Source organism: Zootoca vivipara, chromosome 6 (genome assembly GCF_965207765.1).
Source record: "Zootoca vivipara chromosome 6, rZooViv2.hap1.1, whole genome shotgun sequence".
Lineage (NCBI taxonomy): Eukaryota > Metazoa > Chordata > Lepidosauria > Squamata > Lacertidae > Zootoca > Zootoca vivipara.
The window spans coordinates 61,931,374-61,958,368 of record NC_142589.1 but is presented as its reverse complement, the minus strand read 5'-3'; the positions used below and the strand labels follow the sequence as shown (position 1 = coordinate 61,958,368).

The following is a 26,995-nucleotide window of genomic DNA, read 5'->3' as shown; positions in this document are numbered from 1 at the left end:
TTTAGGTTTTTCATTTTCATTTTAGGTTTCTGAATGCAATGCAATGCAAACACAAATCTCCTCTTCTCTTCCCCACACCCCCATCTCTGTTGCTATCTCAGCTATGTCCTCAGAAAGAACTGTCTTGAGTACCTTTTTCCACTCCAGAAAGGCCCAGGGATCCAGCAGCGAGGTTTATCCTGTGCAGTCTGCACAGGGACATCGCTGCAGGGCTGGGCGGAGGGATTCCTCTTAGTATCTGCTGTCTGTCTCTCTCTCTCTTTGATGGGGAAGCCTGGCCACAGGAATGGGTAAGAGATTAGTCAGAGAACACACACAGGGGACGGGAGACCTCAGGCAAGGCTGGAGAGAAGATCTGGTAACCAACACATACATGCTCACAGCATGGCAGAATTCACTGGATTATTTGGCTTCCTTCAGACTGATGAATTTATCCTGAGCTAAATACACACCTTTCTGCCCTGGCATGAATGAGATGTCTAGAAAAACACGGGTGCGGCTGTGCAAACAGCAGGCAGGGTTTTTTCTTTTAGCCTGGACTTTTAAGTCCAAGGTTCAGCCCTGGAACATTGGAAGCCATCATAGCAATGCTGGTGTCTCTGAACATGGGCAGAATCCCTTTTCCTTGTAATTGAATAGATACAGTCAACACCCTTGCACATTGATGGGTGTAGCTTGCAGAGGCCAGCTTAGCAACCAGTCCCTCCCTTTTCTGTGGAAAAAGGGCACAGGCAGAGAAGAATCTAGCTTTCTGCTGCAGAACTGTCAGCATTTGAAAGTCCTGCAGCAGGACTGGGTAAAGTTGGAAGATGTTTCCGCATACTAGCTAGAAATTCAATACACATCAGCAACCACAGTGGTGGCTGGTGTCCATTGGGACTGGTGGGGCGAGAGGCAGGGAGGCTAACAGTAGGTGGAGCTAAAGGCAATGATGGGCAGAGACACAGCCAACAATAGGCCATAGCTGCCAAGTTTTCCCTTTTCTCGCGAGGAAGCCTATTCAGCATAAGGGAAAATCCCTGTAAAAAAGGGATAACTTGGCAGCTATGCAATAGGCAGAGACAATTTTGCCCCATTCTCAGCCCTGATGAGTTTTACAAGGGTAATACTGAGGAGGAGGAAACTAACAGGTTGGGCTACCTCTGGAGAATTTGTAGGTAATTAGGCAGGCAGCTGGGGAGCTAGCCTAGGGCAGATTGAGCTTGGTAGGGTATTGACCCATTTGCCCAAATGGACCAGGCTCCACTGGTCAACCAGAGCCCAGACTGTATGTAAATGTGCTGTGATTCTGCAAAAACACAGAAAAAGTATAGGATGGTGTTGGCCAAAGATAGGGTTGTCATATTTCAAGAAATAAAAATCTAGACACCCCCAAGTTGTTGAGCTTTTTTGGTTGACTTACTGAAGATCCAGGACAAATCAGAAATTCTCCAGATGCATGGCAGCCCTAGCAAAGAATTCTGCTTTTACAGTGGTAACTCTAGTTACGAATTTAATTCATTCCGGAGGTCCGTTCTTAACCTGAAACTGTTCTTAACTAGAGGCGTGCTTTCGCTAATGGGGCCTCTTGCTGCCGCTGTGCCGCCGGCACACAATTTCCATTCTCAGCCTGGGGCAAAGTTCTCAACTCGAGGTAACTCTTCCAGGTTCCAGGAGTTTATAACCTGAAGCGTTTGTAACCTGAGGCGTTTGTAACTCAAGGTACCACTGTACTTAATAAAAAGAAACAAGAAAATGTAATGTCCTAGTCCTTATACCCGTGTTTCTCCGAAAATAAGACACCATCTTATGTTTATTTTTCCTCAAAAAAAACCACTATGGCTTATTTTCAGGGGATGTCTTATTTTTTCCCCTCCTCCTCCTCCTCCTGCAGCGGCCAGCATTGCTGCTGCACCTACCACTATGTCTTATTTTTGGGGTATGGCTTATATTTCTTGAATGCTTAAAAATCCTGCTATGGCTTATTTTATGACTACGTCCTAAAATAGGAGAAACAGGGTAGTTGCAATGGCTTGTCCTTATGGTTTGTTGCAACTCACTTTCCATGTTTTGGGAGGTGTAGAGGTTTTGCATCATGCTACATTCTGTCCGCACTAGACCTGAGATTGGGGGAGTAGCAATGCATGTAAGCACACCATTTTAGCAGCATATTTATTTTAAATTTAAAATCCACTTTTTAAATTGTGACAGAACTTTTGTCATTGTTTAAGCGGCACTGTGCAAATGCTTGAATCTTTTTGAATGACTGTGGGCAAGTGAGTTTTAAAGCACAATTAAAAAATAAAAAATAAAACAGCTAAAAACATTGCTGCTGAAATGGCCGCTGCCAGAAAGGAAAGAGTGAAATGGGTCTAAAGTTGAAGAGGCATGATGGAGGAGAGATGATCTACCCTTGTGGAGATTAAACTTCTCTGTTCCTTCCTTAAAAGGTCAGATGTCCTGAGCTCCTAGAAGAAATGGGAGAAAGCACAGGAGAATCATGGCGTACTGATGATGTCGTATAAATGCCCTATAGAAAACAAACATCTAAATGTTTTTATTTATCATCATATTCATATCCTGAGAGTGTAATAAATTGTAGCCAGCTGCTGCCAGGCTGAAGCAAGTAAGATGCACATATAGTCTTCTTTTTCCCCTTTGTTTTAAAACAGTGGTTGTATGAATTCTAAATGGAATCCCAGATTAGAAAATCCAGGACACTTTAATATGGTGTTGTGGAATCTTTATCTTTTAATTTATACCAATACAACTAACCCCCAGGACTCCCAGTCGCTTCTGATGGGGGAAATATGTTTCTGCTAATAGGTATCTCCTCTCTCTTCTTCCGATTTTGTTGACAAATCTGATATCCTGTCTGTATTGTTTGTGTTTAAATCTAATATATGATGGAATAACATTTAATTTAAAATCTATCTATCTATCATCTATCTATGGAACACAACCAGCAATCTGGCTGCTGCACTGAAGTATCTTCAAGGGCAGCCCCACACAGATCATGCTGCAGTCATCCAGCCTAGAAGTTACCAAAGCATGGAGCACAGAGGCCAGAGATGATACAGGTGCCGCTGTCTGTGCCTAGCACCCACAGATGCACCACTGCAAGAATCCAAGATTCCCAGTTTGCACCCTGCCTTTGTGGAGCTCCTGGTATTTTCCATTGCTCAGTAGCTGGTCCCCAGCCATTACTAACAGCTGCTTCTGGCCAAGTCAGGCCATTACTCCCTCCCTCCCTCCCTCCCACCTCCTTTTTTTTACACTCCAGCCAAATGTCCTGACTCACAAGCCAAGAGAAACAGCTCCAACTTAGCAGTTGTGAAGCAGCCGGGAAAAGAGAGGCTGTGAAGGGACAGAAACTTCAGATGACCCAGATCGGTGGGGTGCACATAACACACTCCAGTATTGCGACTCCTGCAACAGACGTTCCTGTCTGTCTCAGGGTGTTCTCAAAGGACAATAAACATTACTACTTACTCCAGAGTGAATGCAAAAAACAGCTGTTGGTAGATGGGATGGAAATTCGAACTGGTTTGGGGAGGTAGGACATTGCCAGCAGCCCCTGCCTCAGAGTACCTTGACCCAAATAATTACTGCAGGTTTGGGTTTTTTTTAAAGGGGACTCCTTGAAGACTAGCAGGAGTACTCCACGCTGCAAGATTTTGTTGCAAGTCCTAGTCCCACTTATAAGGTAAACTGAGGCATCAACATGACATTTCTTGGGTGATTTCAGAAACAGCTTTGAGTGGAATGGGTGGAATATAACATTCAGGTACCTTGGGGTGTGGATTCCAAAACCTTTTAGATTATTTACAAATGCACCCCAATGACTTCATCCTAAAATACTCATGTGCATCAGCCACCTCTCTCCAATTTCTACCCTGTATTCTTCCGCCATCCCCTTCTTTGCCACTGCAAAGCAATGTAGTCTTTTATTATTTCTTAGGGCCCTTCCACGCTGGTGCAGATGTATTCTGCAATGTGTTCTTGACACAATAATAGTGTGTTGTTGTTGTTGTTGTTGTTGTTGTTGTTTTAAAATTTGTACACTGCCCTTCATCTGAAAATCCCATGGCAGTTGACAACAGAAAAATACAAAACGAGAATACAAAATACATAATAAAATAAAAGTAGAAACAAAAACAAACCAATAACCCCCCTCCCACAAACACATTTACAAAGCCATAGAATGTTAATCAGCTAGATGCCAGGTTGACGAGAAAAGTTTTCACCTGGTGCTTAAAGAAAATTGATGAAGGCACCAGGCGCTTCTCCCTAGCAAAAACATTCCACAAATGGGATATATTCCATTGTGTGTTTATTCTGCTTTATTTGTTATTCTGTGACGATACCATATTACTGCTCTTTGAAGGGAATATAGCATAAGAAAATCATGACACATTCATACACCCCAAGCACTTGTGGTATGAAAAGTTACAGGATTTCAGAGGTGGAAATTACAGGATATGTACTCAATGGAAAAGCATATGTTAGTGACAACAAAACACAAAAAATGCATTATATTATGGGAAAGTGATTTGCAAAAATGTGTGTTAGGGGAAATCACACACAAAACTGTGTATACTGCATTAGGAGATATTTGCACTACAAGGCTGGTGAAATAAATTACAAACTGATGTGGAAATCATAGCTGCCAAGTTATCCCTTTTTTACAGGGATTTTCCCTTATGCTGAATAGGCTTCCTCGCAAGAAAAGCGAAAACTTGGCAGCTATGGTGGAAATGTAGAGAAGTGGAAGAAACAATAAAAAGTGGAAATGGAGAGATTCACCCATTCCTGATAGTGGCGTGGAAAAGCCTTCAGGCAGAGGCTGCTCCAAGTTTGCACTGGGTAAAAAAAGTAACATGGAGACAAGTTCTAACTTCCTCTCCAGAAAGTGAATAATCACTTTCCCAAGTTACAGCTATAATGAGAAAGAGAACAAGGAGTCCTGTGACATCTGAGTCATGGGCTTTAGCCCATGAAAGCTGATGCATGCCATCATGAATATATCCTCCCCATCTTTAACAAGGGCTGAAAATCATGTACACCCTTGGCCAACTTTCCAGGGTAGCAGGTGTGGCCACACCATGCTCTCTTATGCACACACTCACAAAGTGTGTGCGCACACACACACACACAGTGTCTCCCTTCAGCTGATCTATGGAGGCATCACCCACCTCCAACTTGACCAAATTACTGAACAACTGTGAAAGGGGTGAGTTGCCTATCCGTGGGCTGTGCACTTAAATATTCATGGTTTTGCCACTGCCTTAAAAATCAGTGGGCTCTTGGGGTGGGTGGCAGAAGAAAATGCCCCTGAATGAGGGCTTAGTCACCTCTGATCTTAAAGGTGACAGAAACCTTAACAAGGGCCCACAAAATTGAGATAGAGCAAAGTTGCAATTGATAGTGACAGTAGTTCACAAAGAGAGTTTATGATGCTGGACACAATCATGTATAATGACAAAGACCCGGTGCTCTCAAAACAGCAATTGGGCAGGACAACCCAAATCAGAGAAGGGCAGAGGTGGGGAATGATGGAGCTGTAGAGCAGAAAGTGGGGACAGGCCTGGCGTTGGTACAGCAACTGAGTCTGGATCAAGCCCAGTGCCAGCAAGCGATGGCAGTGGGGACAGCTCAGGATCTAGCAGAACCTAAGCCAGCCCAACCCCTCGCTAGCCCCAGAACACCCCAAGGGGGTCCCACTGGTGATTCTTCTGCCCACACATTTGAGGGTGGAATGCAATATTCATCAAGGTGGAGTGGCATTGGCATCATTCCATGGGTGGAGGCTGGCAGAGCTGTGGGGGGCAGTGCCACCCAACCCAAGCCCTTTTCCACCAGCCCAACACAAAGGTGGTTTGGATTGTGTCTTGAAGCAATACCCATTATTTCTATTATAAATCCTTTATCACCACAGAATATCCTTTAGTAGTTGACCGGGTCTCTCTCCTGTTTTCTGCAATAGACTGATGTAGTTACCCCTCTGGAAACCATCTTGCTGTAGCTGAACATAATCCTCAGTTCAGGGAATCTATAACGTTCTTGGCTGTGCTTAAGACGCACAAGGGCTGCACAGAAGTATGGGCGTACCTGCAACACAGACTTAAAATGATTCATGATTCCTTCTTTAGGGAAGACTACAGTCCAACAGGGATGCGGGTGGCGCTGTGGGTTAAACCACTGAGACTAGGGCTTGCTGATCAGAAGGTCGGCGGTTCGAATCACCGTGACGGGGTGAGCTCCCGTTGCTCGGTTCCTACTCCTGCCAACCTAGCAGTTCAAAAGCACGTCAAAGTGCAAGTAGATAAATAGGTACTGCTCCGGTGGGAAGGTAAACGGCATTTCCGTGCGCTGCTCTGGTTTGCCAGAAGCGGCTTAGTCATGCTGGCCACATGACCTGGAAGCTCCCTCGGCCAGTAAAGTGAGATGAGTGCCGCAACCCCAGAGTCGTCCGTGACTGGGCCTAATGGGCAAGGGTCCCTTTACCTTTTTTACAGTCCAACAAGGGAAGTGAGGTATCAGAGACAGATGGGCTACTTGGCACCCATTAGAATGTAATAAGGTGAGCCTGCTGGATTGTGCCAATGGCCCATTTAGTCCACCGTCCAGTTCATACAGTGGACAGGGACCCCGTAAGCAGAATGTGAGCACAGCAGCACCTTGCGCACCTGAGATTCCCAGCGAAAGTACAATGCCTCTGGCAGTGGAAGCAGAACAGAGGCATCATGACTAGTAGCCACAGATTGCCTTCTTTTCATTGAATTTGCATGGATGTCCATGAGAGAAGAAGGAAAACTTTTCCCTATCCCACTTTCTCTACACCATGCATAAGTTTATAAACTTCCGCCATGTTGTCCCTTACTCATCTTTCCTTTGAACTAAAGTCCCAAACAGTGCAGCCTTTCCTCACTCCATCCCTTTGATCATTTGGGTTGCCTCTTTCTGAAACTTTTCCAACTGTACAATATCATTTTTGAGGTGATCCACTGGGGAGGGGTAGGAGAGGGGGGAAATCCTTTCCCTGGTTAAGCCATATTCTCCAGATTCTTTTTTGTTTTGTTTTGTTTAAGTGCCTAACCCAAGATTTGAGGCAAAACATGCAGACGCTGTTTGTTTCAAGTGAAACTAGCCTGCTCCTGCCTTTCGGTATTTTTACCCAAAGAATGAAGAAGCCGTGGCAATAATGACAGTTAGACAAAGAGAAAAGCCAGAGGGACACACCTATGGTGAAGGAACGTCTTTTTAAAGCCTTTAATTGTTCTTTGGTGGTGAAGCGATTGTCGCTCCTAAGAAAACATTTCCATGTACCTGTGATTGTAGCATGGGTACCGCAAAACAAAAGGTAGTAGCAAAGACAGGAGTTCATGATCTTTCTAACTCAGGTCTTATTACAGAATAAGTGTACAGTATTTAGTTTGGACCCATTAAAAAAAATCATGGGAGATAAAGCCCATATTGCAGAGGCTGGATGGGGGAGTTAGAGTAATAGCATATGACAACTCTGAAGTTTACGGTAGTTATCCTGGTGCCTTAATGTTTTCTGTTCTGTTTTACAGAAATTTGCTGTACCAGATATGGAGTACAAAACTGTCAAAAGAAGACAGAGGGTACAAAAAAAGTGGGGGGACAGCACCTGAAACCTTAGATGAAATTTATCCAAGAGACAAGTTTAGGGTAAAGGTAAATTAATTTATTCCTGTCATGAATGCTCTCAAACCCAACCTAGATAATAAGAGCAACAGTGTAGGAGTGTAGCTGGCAATTTTTATTTTTGAATGAACCTGAGAGCAGCTAAAGCTAAAGAACAAATTCACAATGGCATTCAGGTGTTGATGCGAAAGTATCCAAAGGATGTTGACCTTAGTCTAGTTGATGAATTCTTGCTCTTCCACCTGAACGTCAAAGAAGCTCACTCTGAAAAAAGAAAATGTCAAACACCAAGGTATGAATCAAATAATATTCCAGGAGAAATTTCAAACAGCTTTTCCAAATGTGGAAACAATTTTCAGGATATTCCTGTGTTTAATAGTTACAGACTGTTCTGACGAAAATCACTTTCTAGACTAAAAAGGATAAAGAATGATCTACAGTCAACAATGTCCCAAGATCAGTTGTCTGATCTAAGCATTCTCTGCATAGAAAATGATAAGCTGTGATTTACTGATTTTAATTATACAATTGCCAGGGGGCTGCACGTGTGCCCGGGGGGTGGGGCTGGCGGGGTGCGAAGGGTGAAGGAGCCAACTGTAGCACCCAGGCCCTCACTGCTGATGTGACACTGCCCTGCCCAGAAGTCACACAGGGCCGCACTGTGTCGCCTGCTCCCCTGACGCAGCTCTTGGCAGGCACAAACCAGGTGCCCCCATGCCGCCGCCCCCCCCAGGGCAGACCGGCCCAGAGCTCCTCTTTGTGAACATTGGTTCTTCAAACACTGGGAGAGGAGCACCGGGCCCAGCCGCCCTGGCGTTGCCTGTGTGGAGGCACCTACCTCACACCTCCTCAAAAATCTGCACCTGGGCCCATGGCCCCTTTGGCACCTCGCATGCTTCTGAGTAAACGCCTTGCACTCTGTCAGATTGATTTAGGATCACACTGCAAAGCCAATAAGTAGTCCTCTGCAATACTTTGGATATTATAAAGCAATTATACTGATTCATGAGGAGATACCACCCCCCACTCTAGCAGAATGATATTTGCCTCCTCTCTTTTTCTTCTTTTTTTTACCCTTTTGGAATAAAGAACACCCATAAATCTGTCAGCCCTCCATCTGGTCTGGACTTTTTACGTTCCTATGGTATAAGAGATTAGCACATTGGCCTTATGTGTCACTACTTGGCCTGCCCAATGTGGGATTCATTACCCCATTAAATTCCCCATACAACTACAGTTCTCCTCCTAGAAGACCGACCACCATTTTTACAAACAAATGGTAGCAAAGTCCAAAACTAGTTCCATGAACTTTTTAACGCCAATGAGGCTGTAAGCAATCCTGTCACCCTCTGTGGGGTTGTTAATAAGAAGGCTTACCACATGGCTTATTAATATTATAACATTAATATTATTAAACAGCCAGTGTGGAGTAGTGGTTAGAGTGCTGGACTAGGACCTGAGAGATCAAGGTTCAAATCTCCACTCAGCCATGAAGCCCACTGGGTGACTTAGGGCCAGTCACTGTCTCTCATCCTAACCTACCTCACAGCGTTGCTGTGAGGATAAAACAGAGAGGGGGAGAAGTGTGTATCCCATCTTTCTCTTTGGGGGAAATTTGGAGTATAAATGCAGTAGTAAACAAATATATAACGTCACAACTGAGGCATAGTTCTCTCTGAGGTATTAAGAACAGTAAACCTGTCCTAGAATTGTACCACTACTGACTGTGAACAGGAGACCACTTCTCAGGATTAAATGCTTCTACTTATTAACAAAAAATAAAATCCCTGCACACAGAAAACTAGTTATCAGGAAGAAAGAATGCAACTTATATTTCCCTTTGGCAGGCTACTTTTCTATGTGCAGGAAGTTGTTTTTGTTTTGAATAAAGCATTCCATCTGAAGTGGTACAGCCCACAGCTTATGACCTTGGTGAAGAACTAGGCCCTAGTTTTTATTATGTCACATGCTACAAATCTTTGTCCTTTAGGAGTCCACACCACAAAAGAATGCGTCATGTGGGGTTGATCTGGCAGAGGCTCAATGCATGCTCCTTCATTGCCAGACCTTCAAGATATAAGGGTTCACGAACATCCCAAACCAGCAGCAGTTATACGTTACAGCATGCTGCTTACCGAAAAGTCAGTTACACAAGCAAAACATATGTAACTATTGCACGAACCTGTCAAAATAACATCTGGCCCATATATTTTCATGATGAGGAAATGGCAGGGTTCCATTTGGCAGTTCCCTACTCCATACAGCAGTTAAAATGAAGAAATCTAGGCAAAGGGGGAACACATGTGTGTCTTCTTCAGCACTCTTCAGGTGCTGTACCTTACATACAAGGGGGAGAGCCCATTTCCTCGCCCCACCCTCATGATCACAAGATGCAATGCAATTGACAGGTGTGTTTTTGCCTACAATTTGACTACTGATTTAATTGCATGATCAATTTACCCTCCACAGTTGAAAAACTGCACCAGAGATGGAGGAGGCACCTGACTGGCTCCAACACTGGTAGGCCCTCTGGTGGCTCTTCCAAGTGGCTACCTCCAATGATAGTGAATGGCCCCTTCTCCTCCTTACTCCCACTGGATGCAGAAACAAATGGGTGGGCAAGGAGGAAAAGGAGGATATCAGAGAAGCGGTGTGGGGGAAAGTGAGATGGAAAGGAGGAGCAGGTGATCACAAGACCAGCTCGGAGTTTGCAAACTGTGGTTTTAACAAGAGCTAGCGTTATATCTGCAAAAGGCTACTAAGGCACTTTGATCCCTTGAAATGAACCATAGGAATGTTAGGAGAGACTAAGCGTCAGAGCTTGGAAAGTTCATTTTTAAAAGGAACTAATTAAAATTCAACATGTCCCCCAAAACAAAACGAACTGATTTGTTTCACGTTCAGTTTGCAGTTTGATTCATCCAAACGATCCTTGGCAAAAAAGAAAAACAACAACAACTTGCAGCATGTGGAATGTTACAAGCTGCTATGCTAAAGCATAAAATATACAGACTAAAAACACCATAAAATATACAGACTAAAACAAAAACAAAAACACAGAGATACAGATGAATGTGAATTGTTTATTTCCCCCAAGAATTATGATATTCAAGCTTAAAGGCCCCAAAGTTTTAACATATTGAACTTGAAGATGTTGAATATTGAATATCGTTAAGTGTTCTAGATTGCTCAAAGTACTGTCCCAAAAAGTTCAGGTCACTCAGGAATTATGGAAACTACTTTCAGGTGTAGTTCAGAGTTTTGAACTAGGCTGCATGACACTTAAACCCCTATTATACTACTTTAAAAGGCTGTGGCTTCCCTCAAGGATTCCTGGGAACTGTAGGTGCTGAAAGTTGCTAGGACACAGAGCTACAGTTCTCAGAGTGGCTTAGCAGTCAATAGCTCATTTCAGGGAACTCTGAGAATTGCAGCTCTGTGATGAGAATAAGGGTCTCCTGACAACTCTTGGCACCCTTAGCAAACTGCAGTTCCCAGGATTCTTTGAGGAAAGCCGTGACTGTGGTATCTCTCTCTTTGGCGATCACACAGTTTTAACAATGAGTCCGTAAGTCACTGTGGAGGCCAATGCTGGATCCACAGTGGGGACATTGGTTTCCGGGCGGGAGTTGATCACGGTGTGGATTTTCCAAGCGTGCCTTCCTCTTAGCACGTTTCTCCCTTGCATCCTAAGATCGAGTGCCTTCAAAGCCCATGACACCTTTGGTAAAGGCTGTTCTTCAACTGCCCCAATGGGCCCCTGAAATTTGTAAAATCAAACTAGTTCATCCCAAGCACTGCTAATAGTATCAGAATGCCTCTGCCTGGTTTTGAGAAAGCAGAGCTCGTCACCGAGGGCAGAAGGCCAAGCCTTCTGTGACCTCATCACTGAAGAGCGGAAATTAAATTGGGGAAGCCCCAATGCAATCTCATTAAACATCCAGACATTTCTTTGCACACTTATAAATCCCCAACACCGCCCATCTTGCTTGGCACATAGAATGCCTCCTAATCACAGCCATATTGTTTAATAGACAAAGCATCGCCATAACAACCATTCCTTGAACTGTCTAATTGATGGTTAGCGTTCACTGGCACAAGAACGCCCAGCCTAGGAGATGTGGTGTGTGCTTCTGTGCAGAGAGCTCCTCTCGCTGCCCTCTGCCGGTTTCCCATGAACAGGGAGGGCCACAAGGCCATCCAATGACCCATTCTCCCATTTCCAGCCATGCACACACAGAGAAGGAAGGAAGGAAGGAAGGAAGGAAGGAAGGAAGGAAGGAAGGAAGGAAGGAAGGAAGGAAGGAAGGAAGGAAGGAAGGAAGGAAGGCCTTCTCAGCCAATGTCCAGAATTGGAGGGTGGAAAATCAAGGAGGGAGGACCAAATCCAGTCCAGTTGTTTGGGTTGTCAATGTGCGTATGTTTGAATACTGTTGCCATGTACACGCATGTGCTATGTTAGGATGGGACAATCTGTCACTTTCAGTTTCTCATTGTCCCAGTCATCAGTTCTCCACATCTCCATGTGTTTGTGATTTGTTAATTTTTTCAAACCCTTTGTGAAAATTCATTTTTGTGCGAATTTCTCCTAATATACACAGGTCCCAGTTTTCTGCGTGCTCGCTATGCAAATATTCACTTTTCCGAATGTAAATAATAATGTCCACACTTCACTATACACTCCACAAATTCAGATACCTGAACAGTGGAAGTCTGTCCACTTCCTTAATCCCTCACTTATTTGTGCTTTGCTGGTCAGTGGCAGCCATTTTTGGGCAGAAATCATGCAGGGAACGGACAAGCGAATGAGATCGAACTAATCAGACAGAAGGAGAGATCAGTTTTCCTTTTTCTCTCTCTTTTGGTGGTTAGCTGCTGCCCAGAGGGGCAAGAGAGATCAGACAAATCCTGGATTAGAAATGTTCTCAAAGGAATCAGTAGATTATGTGAGTGTTCACCTAAAGACCAATATCTAGAGAATGCATTATGTTTGGTAAGTGGGAACTGCATGTATACACATCTTTGTATGTTGTTTTGCCTAATTTTCACATTTTACAAAAGCAGTTTCCCAATATATAATGATGCACCTTTGGGATTATTACAATTTGAATATATAATGTTGCCCCTTTTTATGTTATTTTCACTAATTGCATTTTTATGTAACCTTTACTCCATTATATGAATTTTCTAGACATTACTTTATTGCAAAACTCCATTGCAACATTTAGATAATTTCAGATTTTGAAGGACAGCTGTGCTTCACTTTATGTATTGTTTTGGAAAGTGACCAGAATTCACACAGCCTTATCTTTTCTGAGAGATCCTCTACCTGTTGGACGTCCCTTAACCCTGCCATCTTCCTGCGGTCTGTAGCTTTACCAGCGTCTCTTCCGTGTCCTGATCTGAAGAAGCCCCCCTACTGCTATTTACAATCCAGAATCACAGTTGTTGGAGCCTGAGTTATATGGGCCTCCTCATAGGCAAAGCCAGATAAACAGGATCTGGAACATTCCATCTTGAAAGCTGGGCACGTTGGATGCGAACGTCCTCCTTCCCAGCAGCCCTTTCATTTTCTTTTCCCCTGATGGGATTGTGGCCTCTACAACTGTCAGTTGAGTTATGCTTTCAAGCAGGTGGAAGAGAAACCCAAATCCAACTGGCAAGAATCGCTCCTGGTCAGGAACACTGTTCAGTGACTCAGAGAACGAGGGGAACGGAAGAAAGGGAACATGGAAAGAGAAGGAAGGGAAAGAAGAGGGAGGGAGGGAGGGAGGGAAACGAGAGGCCACATTTCCCTGTCTCAGTCATGTGCGGGTTATGGACAGGAAATCGGGCCGTGCTTTGGTCACATCTAGGGTTGCCAGGTCAGGAGCATCCCAGACCCCGATATTTCAAGGCCCACACTTGAAACCTAAGGTCATGGAGGTGGCCCCAGTGATTTCATGGAGTGGACTTTGAAGACGGGTGTTAATTGGGCAGGGGGAGCAGATGAGGGCAGCCCCCCATATAATGTATGCTAAAATTTCCAGTCAGCTTCTGCCAGGCTGAAGCTTGAGAGGCTGCATGTCTTCTCAATAAGACACTCAAGAAGGGTGCAAGGAAGGGCTTGTGAGGGGCATGGCTCCAGAGGGGGTGTGGCCTGGGGAGAGTTCTGAGGGCCACATAGAGGGGCTTGGAGGGCTGCATTTGACCCCAGGGCCTGAGGTTCCATCCCCATCCCTCATCTATACATATAAGCATATGCAAATATCTTTCAAATCCTGGGCTTCTTCAGTTCTTTTTGGTTGCTTTTTATTTATTTAGTCCATTTACATACTGCTTGCTTACAACAGTCTCTACAAGTAACCTGAGACAAAATAATAAAAAGGGAGTTAAAGCTATAAAATCAAAATTTAGTTAAAATGTCTGCTGGAATAGTAAGAAGTCTCCAGCAGGCACCAGAAGCTCCATAGAGGGGGCTGTCTAACTGTAGCTGGGAGAGTTCCATAAAATTGGGGCCACCCAAGAGACACAGTGGAGTGTGCTTCTGGGGGTGAAGTGACCTCCCCAGGGCGCAAGCCTGGGCAGTGTATATGGGGGCCCTGGGCTGCCCAGAAGACAAGACCCCCCCCTCCAGCCTCGCTGATGTGGCCCAATATGATGTGGCAGTCAATATGTTTGGCACCAGCTTGGCTGCAGGAGGTGTCGGAAGGAGGTGTTTAAGGTATACAAGTATAAGATAAAAGCATCATAAACTAAGCGGGCATGCGTTGAAAGGGTGTAAGGTTCTTTTTATCCTTTAACCACTCTGCTTGAATGCTACACAAAAATGGCGTTAATTAAGGGGTAGCTAATTCACCCACAGTAAAGGTAAAGGTAAAGGGACCCCTGACCATTAGGTCCAATCGTGACCGACTCTGGGGTTGCGGCGCTCATCTCGCATTATTGGCCAAGGGAGCCGGCTTACAGCTTCCAGGTCATGTGGCCAGCATGACAAAGCCGCTTCTGGCCAACCAGAGCAGCACACGGAAACGCCGTTTACCTTCCAGCTGTAGCAGTACCTATTTATCTACTTGCACTTTGACGTGTTTTCAAACTGCTAGGTTGGCAGGAGCTGGGACCAAGCAACGGGAGCTCACCCCGTCACAGGGATTTGAACCGCCGACCTTCTGATCGGCAAGCTCTAGGCTCTGTGGTGTAACCCATAGCGCCACCATCTTAAATATGCATTCCAATGTGGCGGCAGGGGGATATATCATGTTGTCTCTGGTTCGGACAGCGAAGCATCTCTTTTACACCCCTATATAACCATACAAAGTTGGAGTGCAACTTCCTCTGGAATCTGCAAGGCAGGGATGGGAGACTGTCCTGTGCTGACATCCATGCAGTGGCACCGTTATTCCACTTTGCTAGTATTCCAGCCTGTGTTACGGTAAGCTGTGGGGAGGCCTGGAGAATCTCTTACGCCCTGTTGCTGACACGGAGGGCTTCCCCCATTGCCTTTCCATAAGAGGAGCTGTTCAGGCTGTGGGTGGAAAGGTCCCAGGCTCCCCCACACACACACACAGCCCTCCCTTCTCTTCTTCTCCATAAGAGGAGAGGTGGACAGGAGGAAGAGAAAAAGGCCCCATCTTGGCACCCCAGCACATTCCATTCTGACCTGTCACTGACAGATATAGTCCCTCGCTTCACTCCCTGCTGACGTCCAAGATGCTGAGGCAGGCCGGAAGGAATTCGGCTGTACTGAGGGAGCCCTCAGTACAGTTCCATGTTCAGGGCCTTGGGGCTGCTAGCTACACCAGTGGGCTCTCTGGCATTCTGTCACTGTAAACCCCGCCCAACTCTCACGCCTAAACGTTTGAAGGTGTGGATTCTGCTTTAGCAACTTCTGGTGCTTGTCAGGAGACCCCTGGTGTTTATTTTCTGGCATCAGCACCAGGCAGATTTCTAAGCTCCTATGCTCTTTTCCCTATAGAAGGTAAAGGGACCCCTGACCATTAGGTCCAGTCGTGACCGACTCTGGGGTTGTGGCGCTCATCTAGCATTATTGGCCGAGGGAGCCAGCGTACAGCTTCCAGGTCATGTGGCCAGCATGACAAAGCCGCTTCTGGCAAACCAGAGCAGCACACGGAAACGCCGTTTACCTTCCCGCTGTAGCGGTACCTATTTATCTACTTGCACTTTGACGCGCTTTCGAACTGCTAGGTTGGCAGGAGCTGGAACCGAGCAACAGGAGCTCACCCCGTTGCGGGGGTTCAAACCGCTGACCTTCTGATCGGCAAGCCCTAGGCTCTGTGGTTTAACCCACAGCGCCACCCATGTCCCTTCTTTTCCCTATAGACCTCTTCAAATCAAGGACGCCATCCCTTGTGCCCACCACCTCTGCCTCTGTTGCTCCACCTACTTTTGCCGCTGTCCCCACCCACTGCTGGCATGTGCTCCACCCCCAGAAGGTTGCGAGAAGAGAACGTGACCCTCAGTCTGAAAAATGTGCTCCGGCTCTGGTGTATTGCTTTGGTAAGTAGGTTTGCATTAAAATGCAAGCAGAACCAATTTCTTCCTCCATCCCTAGTGGGAAAGGTTGTATTGACCTTCCCTTTTCACCATAACCCTGGCTGGAGCTAGACACATCAAAGAAGTGTTTCAGTTAAACTTTGTATGAGAAATCGGGTTGGCAAAAACGGAACTCCACAGCGCCATCTGGTGTCACAGTGTTAAAATGCATATACAATGCATATGAAGTGCCTTTTCTTTGCCAATTAGCTGAATCCCCTGTCATGGGCCTGTATGTTCTAGCTGGCCATAAAATGCATGGGAATTAAAGGTGAAGGGAACTACTTGACCCTTCATGCTCTTGACACACCTATAGGCCATCTCTATTACAGTCAAGGTCTCTTGGCTCAAATGTTTTCTCTAAATGTGCCTTGCCAAGAGGCATGAATGCCCCAAAGGGTGGCTGGCAGGAGGTGCTTAGCTGGCTGCTGCACAACCAACGGATTAGGGAAGTGGACAGAAATAGACACGGGGCGTCCTTCAGTGCATTGTGAAAAGGCTATTAATAAGAGATGTGGTCAAGAGTGTTAAACAGGCTGGAGATGAAACAGTGGCTGCTTTTAACCTATTGAGCATTGCAGGTTCTGTGGCTTTGATCAGCGGCAAGTGTGGGGAAGGGCAGTAGCTCAGTGGTAATCCATCTACTTCTCATGTATAAGAAGAACCTGCTGGATCAGGCCAATGGCCCACTGATTGTTCTTACAGTGGCCAGCCAGATGCCTGTGGGAAACTTCATGTTCCCTGATGGATAAATAAGTCATGGTAGCCTATAAATTTTAATTCGAATATATTTTCATGCATTGAACATGCAACGTTAAATAATTGCTTAAAAAATAAACCTTATATGGTTATCTCTCTATGCGTAATACACATTAACCCCTACACACCCCAAATTGGTTTGGGTCAGGAGATGTCTAGCCATCAAACAGTTAATAGACCAGGATGCAGGAAGGGGGCGAGGTCAGTCAGCTATATTAATGTGCAGAGAGTGAAACAAAGCGGTTTTCTGAGGTATAACTGGGTCATTTATTTGAGGGGCTTAAGTAGAAGTCAGAATCTGGCACAAGGTGAGTTTAGCACAGTGACCTGATGAGGGGGAAGAAGATAGAGAAATAAAGGAAGCATTGAATCCTAATTCCTCAGTGATAATACTGCTTGTAATATTGCTTCACCCCAGGAGAGAATAGGGCAAACACGAGGTCAGCCCAAGAGATTTTGCCACCTGGGGAAAGCAGGAGGGCAAAAGGGGGGGGGTGGATGCAGAGCTTTAAAATGTAGACCGGTACCTAGAAAGCATGAGGCCAAAGGTAAGTGTGAATGAGCTCTGAATGTATAACCTCAAAACACAGGCCCAGTAAGGGAGAAGGCAGTATGGTGTAGTGGTTAGAGTGTCAGGCAAGGACCTGAGTTCGAATCTCAACCTGGGCATGAAGCTCACTGGGTGACCTTGGGCCAGCCACTGCCTGTCAGCCTGACCTACCTCGCAGGGTTGTTGTAAATGAGGAGGGGAAGAACCATGTAGGCCACCATGAGCTCCTTGGAGAAAAAGGTGGGACAGGAATGCAATTAATACAGGAATAGCTTGTGGCCCAGTGACAAAGCATCCACCTGCTAACATCTACTTAACAATAAGGATGGGAGAGGAAAGGCAGGTTTTTCATGGGGCTCGTGTTTTCTGCTTGCTCCGTGCTTTCTAGGCACAGGTCTGATCAGTGTTGTTCTTTCCCTGCCACTTTCCCTGGGAAAACTCTCTTTAGCAGAAAGCCTGATTGAAGTTAGCTCCAATTCAGCAATACAGATCAGGTTTCGGCGGGGGGGGAGGGGAGCAGCAGGGCAAGGGCAAATCTGGATGAGCCCACAGTTAGAGACGGGGAGAAATTTGATTCACTTCATGTTCAAAGGCTAATGTGTCACACACTTTTTGTGGCAATGATGTAAACTGAAACAGAGCTCCCTTTAAAAATTCGCACTTAGCTCTCATTTTCAATGCACCCAGCAATGTCTACAAAGGGTAAAGTGTGGCTATACCAGTAAATGAATATATTGGTGGGGGGAAACAACATACAAAAATGCATTCCATTAGGAAAAAATTGTTGCCGGAATGTGTATTTTAGTCAAAGATGCACACACAAAAATGTGTTTCTTAGGATAAATTCACACCCAAATGCTAATTAATCTTCATAAGGATTTTAAAGGAAAAGAAATCACAAATTGCTGCAGGGGTGTGGAGAATGAAATTTAAGAGTGGGAAAAAATGAGAACCTGAGAGAACTGAAAATGACACATCTTTCTGTTACTGCTCACACTTGAACTACCTCATGCTAGATGCCAAGCAACTCAATTCTGACAAAGGTTACTTACTGAATGTTGGTGGGTTGTGGTTTTTTTTGTGGTGTGTGTGTGTGTGTGTGTGTGTGTGTGAGAGAGAGAGAGAGAGAGAGAGAGAGAGAGAGAGAGAGAGAGAGAGAGAGAGAGAGAGAGAGAGAGAGAGAGAGAGAGAACGTTACTGAAAGTAGAATGGCTGGGATTATTGCTAGATCAGCCTTTTATTCTGTCATCTAAACAAGGTTTTTCCTGGTTCAGGAAAGGAAGCAGAAGGGACTTCAAACATCAACCGCAGGGCTGGGCTGAATTGTCATCATCATCATCATCATCTTGGCCCTAATCCCCAAGGCTGTGGGAGGGTTCCCTTCCTGCTTCCTCAGATGTCAAAAAAGATTTTGCCAGCTATTTGTCTGTAATCCCTTGCTCACTTGTCACCTGGCTGCCAGTGACAGCTGTGGGAAGGTGAACTGAGGCGATTCAAGTTCCCATGGCTCACTGCACAGAAACTCAGCCGAGGAACTGAAGCTCAAAATTCTTCCCGCATTTGAGCCCCAGACAAAGCACAGGGGCAGAGTCCTTTGTGGGAAAGTATTTGTGCCTGACTTTCATTTACATTAGGATTGCCAACAAATCAAGAGAGGCAGGGTAGTGCAGTGGGCCAGAGTGCTGGCATTAGGCCTAGGTGGACCTGGGTTCAAATCCCCCCTCGGCCACAAAGCTCAGTGGGTGACTTTTCTCTCTCAGCCTAACCTACCTCACAGGTTTGTTGTAAAGGGAAAATGGGGAGGGAGGGAGAGGTCCACCCTGGCCTTCTTGGAGGAAATGTTGAAATTAATGTATTAATACATAAATGCTTTTTAGAAAGAAAGAAAGAAAGAAAGAAAGAAAGAAAGAAAGAAAGAAAGAAAGAAAGAAAGCCCTCCTCTTGTGCCCTTAACGGCAGCAGACATCAGCTGTTAAAAGGTTTTCATAGGACACAGAGGTAAGCACTGCCACTGACTACAAATCAAGCTGCTACAAACAGTGCAGGACAGCGTTGCCACATGCAGAAGAGGAGAGGGCTCCTGTGCTTTTAAGAGTTGTGTAGAAGTGGGAATTTCAGAAGGGGTCAATGGTCAGGCAAGCTGCACCTGCTGAAACCCCATTTTCCATATAATTAAAGGCTCAGAAGCCCTGCCCTCTTTTGGATTTGGCTACCCTAGCACAGGAGCAGGGTTTGGGGGAGAAAGTTGGCAAGCCTAATTTACATATGTCTTGAAAGCAATAGAAAGTTTATTTCCCAGTTGTGGTCTGAGTTCCCTGCAAGGTTCTGAAAACCAGACATCACAAAATGCAGAGATGAAAAATGAAAAGGTACGTTCTCTCAATCTTGGATCTGGATTCCTAGCTGGTCTCCAAGTATCCCCCCACCCCACCCACACACCTCAATGGAAGAAGGATAGATGTTGTCATGGGAGGGGGGCAAGTGAGTAAAAGGCTTAAAACAGAGCTTGATTCTTCTTCTTTTACTGGAGCCATGCCTTTAACAGCAGCCTGAGTGCAGAAATTAGGGGGGGTTGGAAAATATGTTTCATACTAGAAAAATACATTCCGTCTCAGACTGCCGTGAAGGTGCAGGAGCAGGATCTGTAAAATAAGTGGCAACTTGGCTTTAAAGTGGGAGGTGGACGTGTTGGGTGGGGCCAGGAAGACAACCCATCCCTTAATTCCTTAAAGCCTCACACACAAACGGCCTGCTAGAGGGATTAATTATTAGAGTCAGGCTTCGTCAGGACTTAGTCTTCCTGGAACATGTTTCCAGTGGCAACACTCAGCTGAGCTCTAGAATATTTGAGGACTGTCATGAGGACTAGGGCTCCCTCAAACATGTGCAGAGTGCCTTTTTCTTTTTCTTTTTTTAAATATTGTGTCTTAATTTTGTATCCTGTCCTGGGACCATGGGATCCATGGGTGAGATGATGATGATGATAAACAAACAAATAAACATTGTTTAATTATATTTTGATATATTTTTGGTCAACTTGCTTTTAATGTTTGGTTTTATTTGTAATTTTAATGAAAAAATTGTATTGTTTTATGCAAGACGCTTGGAGGTTTTTGGTAATTTAAGCAGCATATAAATCCTGTTAAATAAAATAAGTAGTTATGAGTATTTGCTTATGGTGCCCAGCAGGATAGCCATGGGTCAAAGTAGACAAGAAGCTAAACACATCATTACATCAAGTTCATAAAGAAAGAGAAGAGGAAGGGTGACTCCTTGGTGAACAAGGACAAGAGGATTAAACCCATAGCTGCCAAGTTTTCCCTTTTCTCGCGAGGAAGCCTATTCAGCATAAGGGAAAATCCCTGTAAAAAAGGGATAACTTGGCAGCTATGATTAAACCTCCCCCTCCCAGCAACAGTCCTGATTCAAATTCTTCCTCTCCATGCTAGGGATGGGGGAGAAATTTTATTCAGTCCACGTTTAATGGTGAATGTGCCTAATTTATGCTTTCTGAAACAATACGCAAGCATAAGCGCAGCCATCCTTTGAAATTGCACTTGCATTTTCTGATTTCTGTAATGCAGTTTCCCGGCCAAATAATATGCATCTACCAGGATAAACTGTGTTTAAATAGAAAAAAATAACATACAAAAATGCATTATATTCAGAGAAAATATGTCCTAAAAAATGTATACATTAGGCAAATTTGCATACAAAGATAGGTATATCAGGAGAAATTCACACTACAATGCTGATGAATGTTCATGGAGACCTTAAAAAAAAACTGGTGCAGAAATGTGGTGAACTCAACTTAAAACTGGAAAAATGAGAAACAGATGGAAACCGAAATTGACAGATTCGCTCATCCCTGTGCCGTGCTGCTATTAGAAAGGAGGAAGGGGAGACTTCCATTGGCTCCAGTGGGAGCTTTTTACTGACAGATAATAGCAAACCATCCTAAATATCTTTGCAGAAGCTTACGAAAGGCTTGGCCTATCGCTCAACATCCAAAAAACCAAAGTGCTGCACCAACAAGTACAAAATAAGCCATCTGCAGCACCACAAATCCAACTCAGTGGTGTAACGTTGGAAAATGTCAATCACTTCTCCTACCTGGGCAGTTATCTTTCCACAAGGGCCGCCATTGATGCCAAAATCCAGCATCGCCTGAGCTCTGCGAGTGCAGCTTTCTCCCGATAGAAGTGCAAAGTGTTTGAGGACCAGGACATTCGCCGAGAAACAAAAATGCTTGTTTATAAAGCTATTGTACTACCAACCTTACTGTATGCTTGTGAAACATGAACCATTTATAAACGCCATCTCCAACTCCTCAAAATATTCCATCAACAGTGTCTCTGAAAATTTTTACACATCACTTGAGAAACAGGTGAACTAATACCAGTGTACTGCAAGAAGCAAAGATCACCAATGTTGAAGCAATGATTCTTCAACATCAACTTTGTTGGACTGGTCATGTTGTGCCTGATTATCGTCTTCCAAAGCAACTACTCTTAAAAATGGAAAGCGTAATGCTAGTGGTCAACAAAAGAGGTTTAATGACTGTATCAAGGCAAATCTTTAAAAATGTAGTATAAACACCAACAATTGGGAAACATTTGCCTGCAAGTGCTCCAGTTGGAGAACAGCCTTTACCAAAGCTGTCATGGGCTTTGAAGACACTCGAACTCAGGACACAAGGAGAAACATGCTAAGAGGAAGGCACACTTGGCAAATCCACACTGTAATCAACTCCCGCCCAGAAACCAATCTCCCCACTGTGGAACGATGTGTGGATCCAGAATTGGCCTCCACAGTCAGTTACAGTCTCATTGTTGAAACTGTGTTTATGGAAGACAATCTTACTTGGCTACGAGTGATCGCCAAAGAAAGAGAAAGAAATATTGCTATGGCCGATGGCTGACGCAAATAAAGATTCATTCAATTCAATTCAAGCCTGGGGTACACTTCGGAGCACTGACTCTACACAATTCAAGTCTGGGGTACACTTCGGTGCACTGAGTCTACAGAAGTCTCAGCCTGCGAGATGATACTTGCAGCTGCGTTGACTTCCGCCAGTGAGGCCATAAGACAGTTCTGGTATTGATTCCGTGTGATCTGTTTTGGAGAGAAAGGGAGAGAGAGAAAGCAATTACTCCAGAAACATACTGCCAGCATCCAGCATGCACAACCAGACCTCATCTATTATTATTACAATTTATTTAATTTGCTAAGCCACCCAACACAGGAGATTTGCAATGGCCACTATGCTCTCGAGGAAAATACCAGGATGTTTCATTTTCCCCAGGACAGTTGAAGGCTATGCAATGCTACCCTCCAAGCCCTCACTATCTGGCCCTCAGGATTCTCCCCCAGCCAGGTAAAAACACACAAGAAAAGTGCAGGCTGAGTGTTTTTGTGTGGCCGGGATGTATTCTTGAACTCTGATAATGGTTCTTCCCTTGCCTGGATGGAGGAAACAGAGGTGTGGGAGGGGGGGTGAGTAAAAACCAGCCTAGTGTATAAAAGGTAAACATTCACATCCATTGCTTTGCCCATCACTGGCATGTGGTTCCAATAAAGTTGCCTGGAAGGGATTGAAGCCCTCCGACTGAAAGAGATTCCTCGCTCCTGCCTTATGTAAACACAGGTAGTCTGGCCAGAAATGGTGTGGTGGGGGCTGCTGAGGTGGCAACTCAGCCCTTTCTCCCACAGAACTGCAAGCGGCTAAAGAATAAGCTACAACAGGCACCCCCAAACTCAGCCCCCTCCAGCTGTTTGGGGACTACAATTCCCATCATCCCTGACCACTGGTCCTGTTAGCTAGGGATGGTGGGAGTTGTAGTCCCAAAACAACTGGAGGGCCAAGTTTGGGGATGCCTGAGCTACAAAGAAGTCAGAAGTAGCAAACATCAAGTTTGCACCCACCCACCCGCCCGCAAATAGGTGTCCAAAGAGAAGGCTTATCAGGATGTTCAAATCAACTGCCCAAGTGGGAGGAGGCAGTGGCGGAGGAAGGGGGGTGCAGTGGGTGCGGCCCACCCCAGGTATCATCCCTGAGAGGGTGTGACATCGCAGCGCCCCACCCCCACCCCCGGGGACACTTGCTGTGGGTGGCTAGCCCCACCCTCGCAGGCACAGCATGTGCACTGCTCCGGGTGCTGGAGCAGCTAGCTCCGCCTCTGGGAGGAGAGAGACCACCCACAATTCTGTGAAGCCTAGATGGGCAGTGGAATACTTTAAAAATAATGAGAGATGTGACCACATTCTCAAGTTCCTAAAACCTGAGGGCGTTCCTCTCCTGCTTCAACAGACGGTTTCGAGAATGAGCTATGAGGGGTTGGGAACCGTTGGTGATCAGGGACACATTTGGAAATCTGAGACATGGCTGCAGGTGCCAACAGCAAATGGCTGCCCTGAACAGCATGGCTAGTTACAAAGCAAAGGTTGGGCCTGAGCTCCAAATACTAAACCACACCTTTGACCTCCACCTAGTACACAAAAATATTCATTGGTGGGGATATGACACTGCTAAAAGTGAATGCAAAGCCACAGTCCTGTGCATGCTTACCCAGGAAGAAGTCCCATTGAACTCAGTAGAACTTATGTCTGAGCAGACCTACATAGAAGTGCTTTAGTCATGCCCCTTGCTTCCCATTGCCTTACTTAGAGGAATGTCCTGGGAGACCCAAGTCTTCACACAGGTCTGCTGCCATTACATTCCATTTGCCCCTGAGAAAAGGAAATGGCTGTGAATCCAGCTGAAGCTGTGTTCTCAACTGAGGGCAGCTTTGGAATTTTCTGGTTCAGAGGTGGGCCCTTCAGATGCTGCCAAACTACAACTCCCATCTTCCCCGAACACTGGTTAGTCTTGCTAGAGCTGATGAGAGTTGTCAAAGCAACATCTGGGGTGCTAAAGTTTCCCCACCCTTGTTATAGATGAATGAATATACCGGCATCTACCGGTATTAGGAAAGTATCGCCCTTCACCTCACCCAGAATCTCCTTTTCAGGGGTCAAACAAATCCATTTAGGCCTCACCTTGAGGTACAGGAGGTCGGTCAGAGCACGGACAGTGTAATCTGCCATGTACTGTAGGCTGCTGCTGCTGGGGAGGACCTGGTTGCTGCTGGTGATGCTAAAGCATTGCATATTGCTCTTGCGAATCTGGGAGCCTAGGATTTCAATACCTGCACATGGGAAAAAGTGAGGCGAGAATTGTATGCTCCAGCCTGCTCCCCTGGGTTTTTCCTCAGCTTCTTTCCTCAGCCCGCCAACATAGCTGCCAAGTTCTCCCTTTTTTTAAGGGAAATTCCCTTATGCTGAAAAGGCTTCCTTGTGAGAAAAGGGAAAACTTGGCAGCTATGCCCGCCAACCCACCCAAGCTCCATCTACTTTTGCTGAACCGCCTTCAACCATTTAGCAGAAGGACACTTCTTGAGTGGGCACAGGGGGCAGAGATTGCAGCTGTATGGAATCGTAAGAGCCAGACTAACAGCTATGAGGCCTCTCCATGAACGTGCCTTGTTAAGGGCCACACATTCTCCTGCCCAGTCTCTCCCTTTAGCTTTGGCCTGGCCGTTCGCAGGGGATGTTTCCAGCAACCCAAGGAAGCTAGAAATGCAAGTCACACTTATGTAGCAGGGGAGGGGCTCAGACCAGGGTCCTGCCTAGAAAAGTGTATCCAAGAGAAAGGGAACAAGGGGGGACATTGAACTGGACAAAAATAAACAGTTCCAATCTGCAAGAAGCAGCCTCTGGGAACAGCAAGGGCGTGCTGTTGTTTTTTGGGTGGGTGGGGGGACTGGTGCTGCTTTGAGGCTAGCGCTGCTTATGCGCATGTGTCCCCCATCTGTTGTGTTTCAGAGTCTCTCCTTGCCAAGGACACAATCCCTGTAAAGAGGCCCCTGAAACAACTTGGGGAACTAGAAGCCATGGATGGAAAGATATAGGTCTGGAACCTGCAACAAAATGTTGTCTTGTGTTAAGTGCCACTGTATTCCATTTCCTTCTCCCAGCTGTCAGCCCTCTCCCACAACAGTAAGTCAGGTTTGTCTCTAGGGGATACTACTGTAGGTGGCTACCTAGAGTGCTGGTCACTGAGGATAGCAGATCTGGAGAACATGGGATGGCAGCAAATATTGTGGGGTTGTTTTGCCTGCTGACTTAGTTAAGCAACATTGTGCTAGGCTTTTCATGCCCATGCCTGAGCCATTACTTGCTTATACTGTAGGACTCTTTCAACCAAGAGGGAGAGAGATAGCAAGAAATGATGAGCCAGAGGGAGTTGTATTGTCTGGGAAACAGCCGCAACAAGGTCTGGCACCCTCAGGGAAACTCAAGAGCCCTTTCCTGAATGTTGTACTAGGGATGGATGAATCGCTCTGATTAAACCACTAGATGGCACCAGACTATGGTGTGAACCAAGTATGCAATTGTCCAGCCTCCAAAAATGCAGAGGAACAAGTTGCTGCCTCATCCTCTTTGCGCGTGCGCGCACACACACACGCACAATTTACTTTTCAATTCCATCACCACCAAATTTGCTCTGCTGTCCTGGCACAACAAAATCACTTTTAAAACGAACCTGACCTTTTGCAGCCAAGAAAGTGATGGGGGAAAGTGTGGACTGAATGGTCAATGGCAGGTGTGCCAACTCTAGGGGGCCAAGGTATCTTCAGCCCCCTCAATATTTGTTGAGGGAGACTGGTCCGCATTGCATGTGTGTGTCATCATGCCCGTGCGGCATCACAGCTTCAGTGCCCAGCTCCTCCAAAGTGCTTGGCCTCCTCCAGGCAATGTGACGTTTTGCATGCATCACATACCAGGCCCCCTCAATCTCAGGGGCAACCTGGTACCTCTGATTAACAAAAATATGTATAAACACCCCATGAACAGCAGCGGAGGAAGCCGATCAGGCGCCTGGGGTGGCGCACGTGCCTTGCACCCAGGGACGGGTCCACGTGCCCACAGGGCGGGGCAGGACACTCTGTGGGGCCTCCAAGGAGTCTGCCTGCCTCCTCCCCCTCAGCCGCTCTACAGCTGGGGGGGTGATGGGCAGACCGTTTGGGGCAACACGGAGCCTGCAGGCACCCAAGCCACCGTGTCACTCCCAGGAAAGACGCATGGCTTGGGCACGCTACAGGCCCCGCGGTGAGTGCTGCCCAGCATTTTCTCCCCCCTCAATGGTGACACCCGGGGCAGCCTGCCCCCACCACACACGCCTTCCTCTGCCCCTGAGCAAACTAGGATGCATGCTCCTTGTTGTAAACTTTTCCGCAAAAAAATCAGACCAAATGCTCATAGGGCTCACCCATACTTCTGCTTGTCCTATGCCTGGAAAGCATGGGTCCAAGAGGTTTTCTGCTTGTCCCACATTTTCTAGGCATGGGTGAGAGTGGTTTTGCCTTTGCCCTGCTGCTTTTCCCACAGAAAACCCATCTATGTTCTACCAACTGAACCTGGGATGTGCTTGTGTTTCTTTCAGTCCCCAAATCATGGATAATT

General features: G+C 45.9%; 1 protein-coding gene across 1 annotated transcript in view; it reads right to left on the bottom strand.

Annotated features, from left to right (window-relative positions):
• Positions 1-22,024: 22,024 nt before the first annotated feature.
• The window catches only part of LOC118086755 (metal transporter CNNM4-like), a 29,714-nt gene continuing 24,743 nt past the window's right edge, over positions 22,025-26,995 (bottom strand). Inside the window, exons 7-8 of the mRNA XM_060275777.2 lie at positions 24,530-24,678; positions 22,025-22,606 (exon numbers count right to left, since the gene is read on the bottom strand). Of these exons, the coding sequence (XP_060131760.1) occupies positions 22,481-22,606; positions 24,530-24,678 (275 nt within the window). The 3' untranslated portion in view covers positions 22,025-22,480. The remainder of the gene's footprint in view (positions 22,607-24,529; positions 24,679-26,995) is intronic.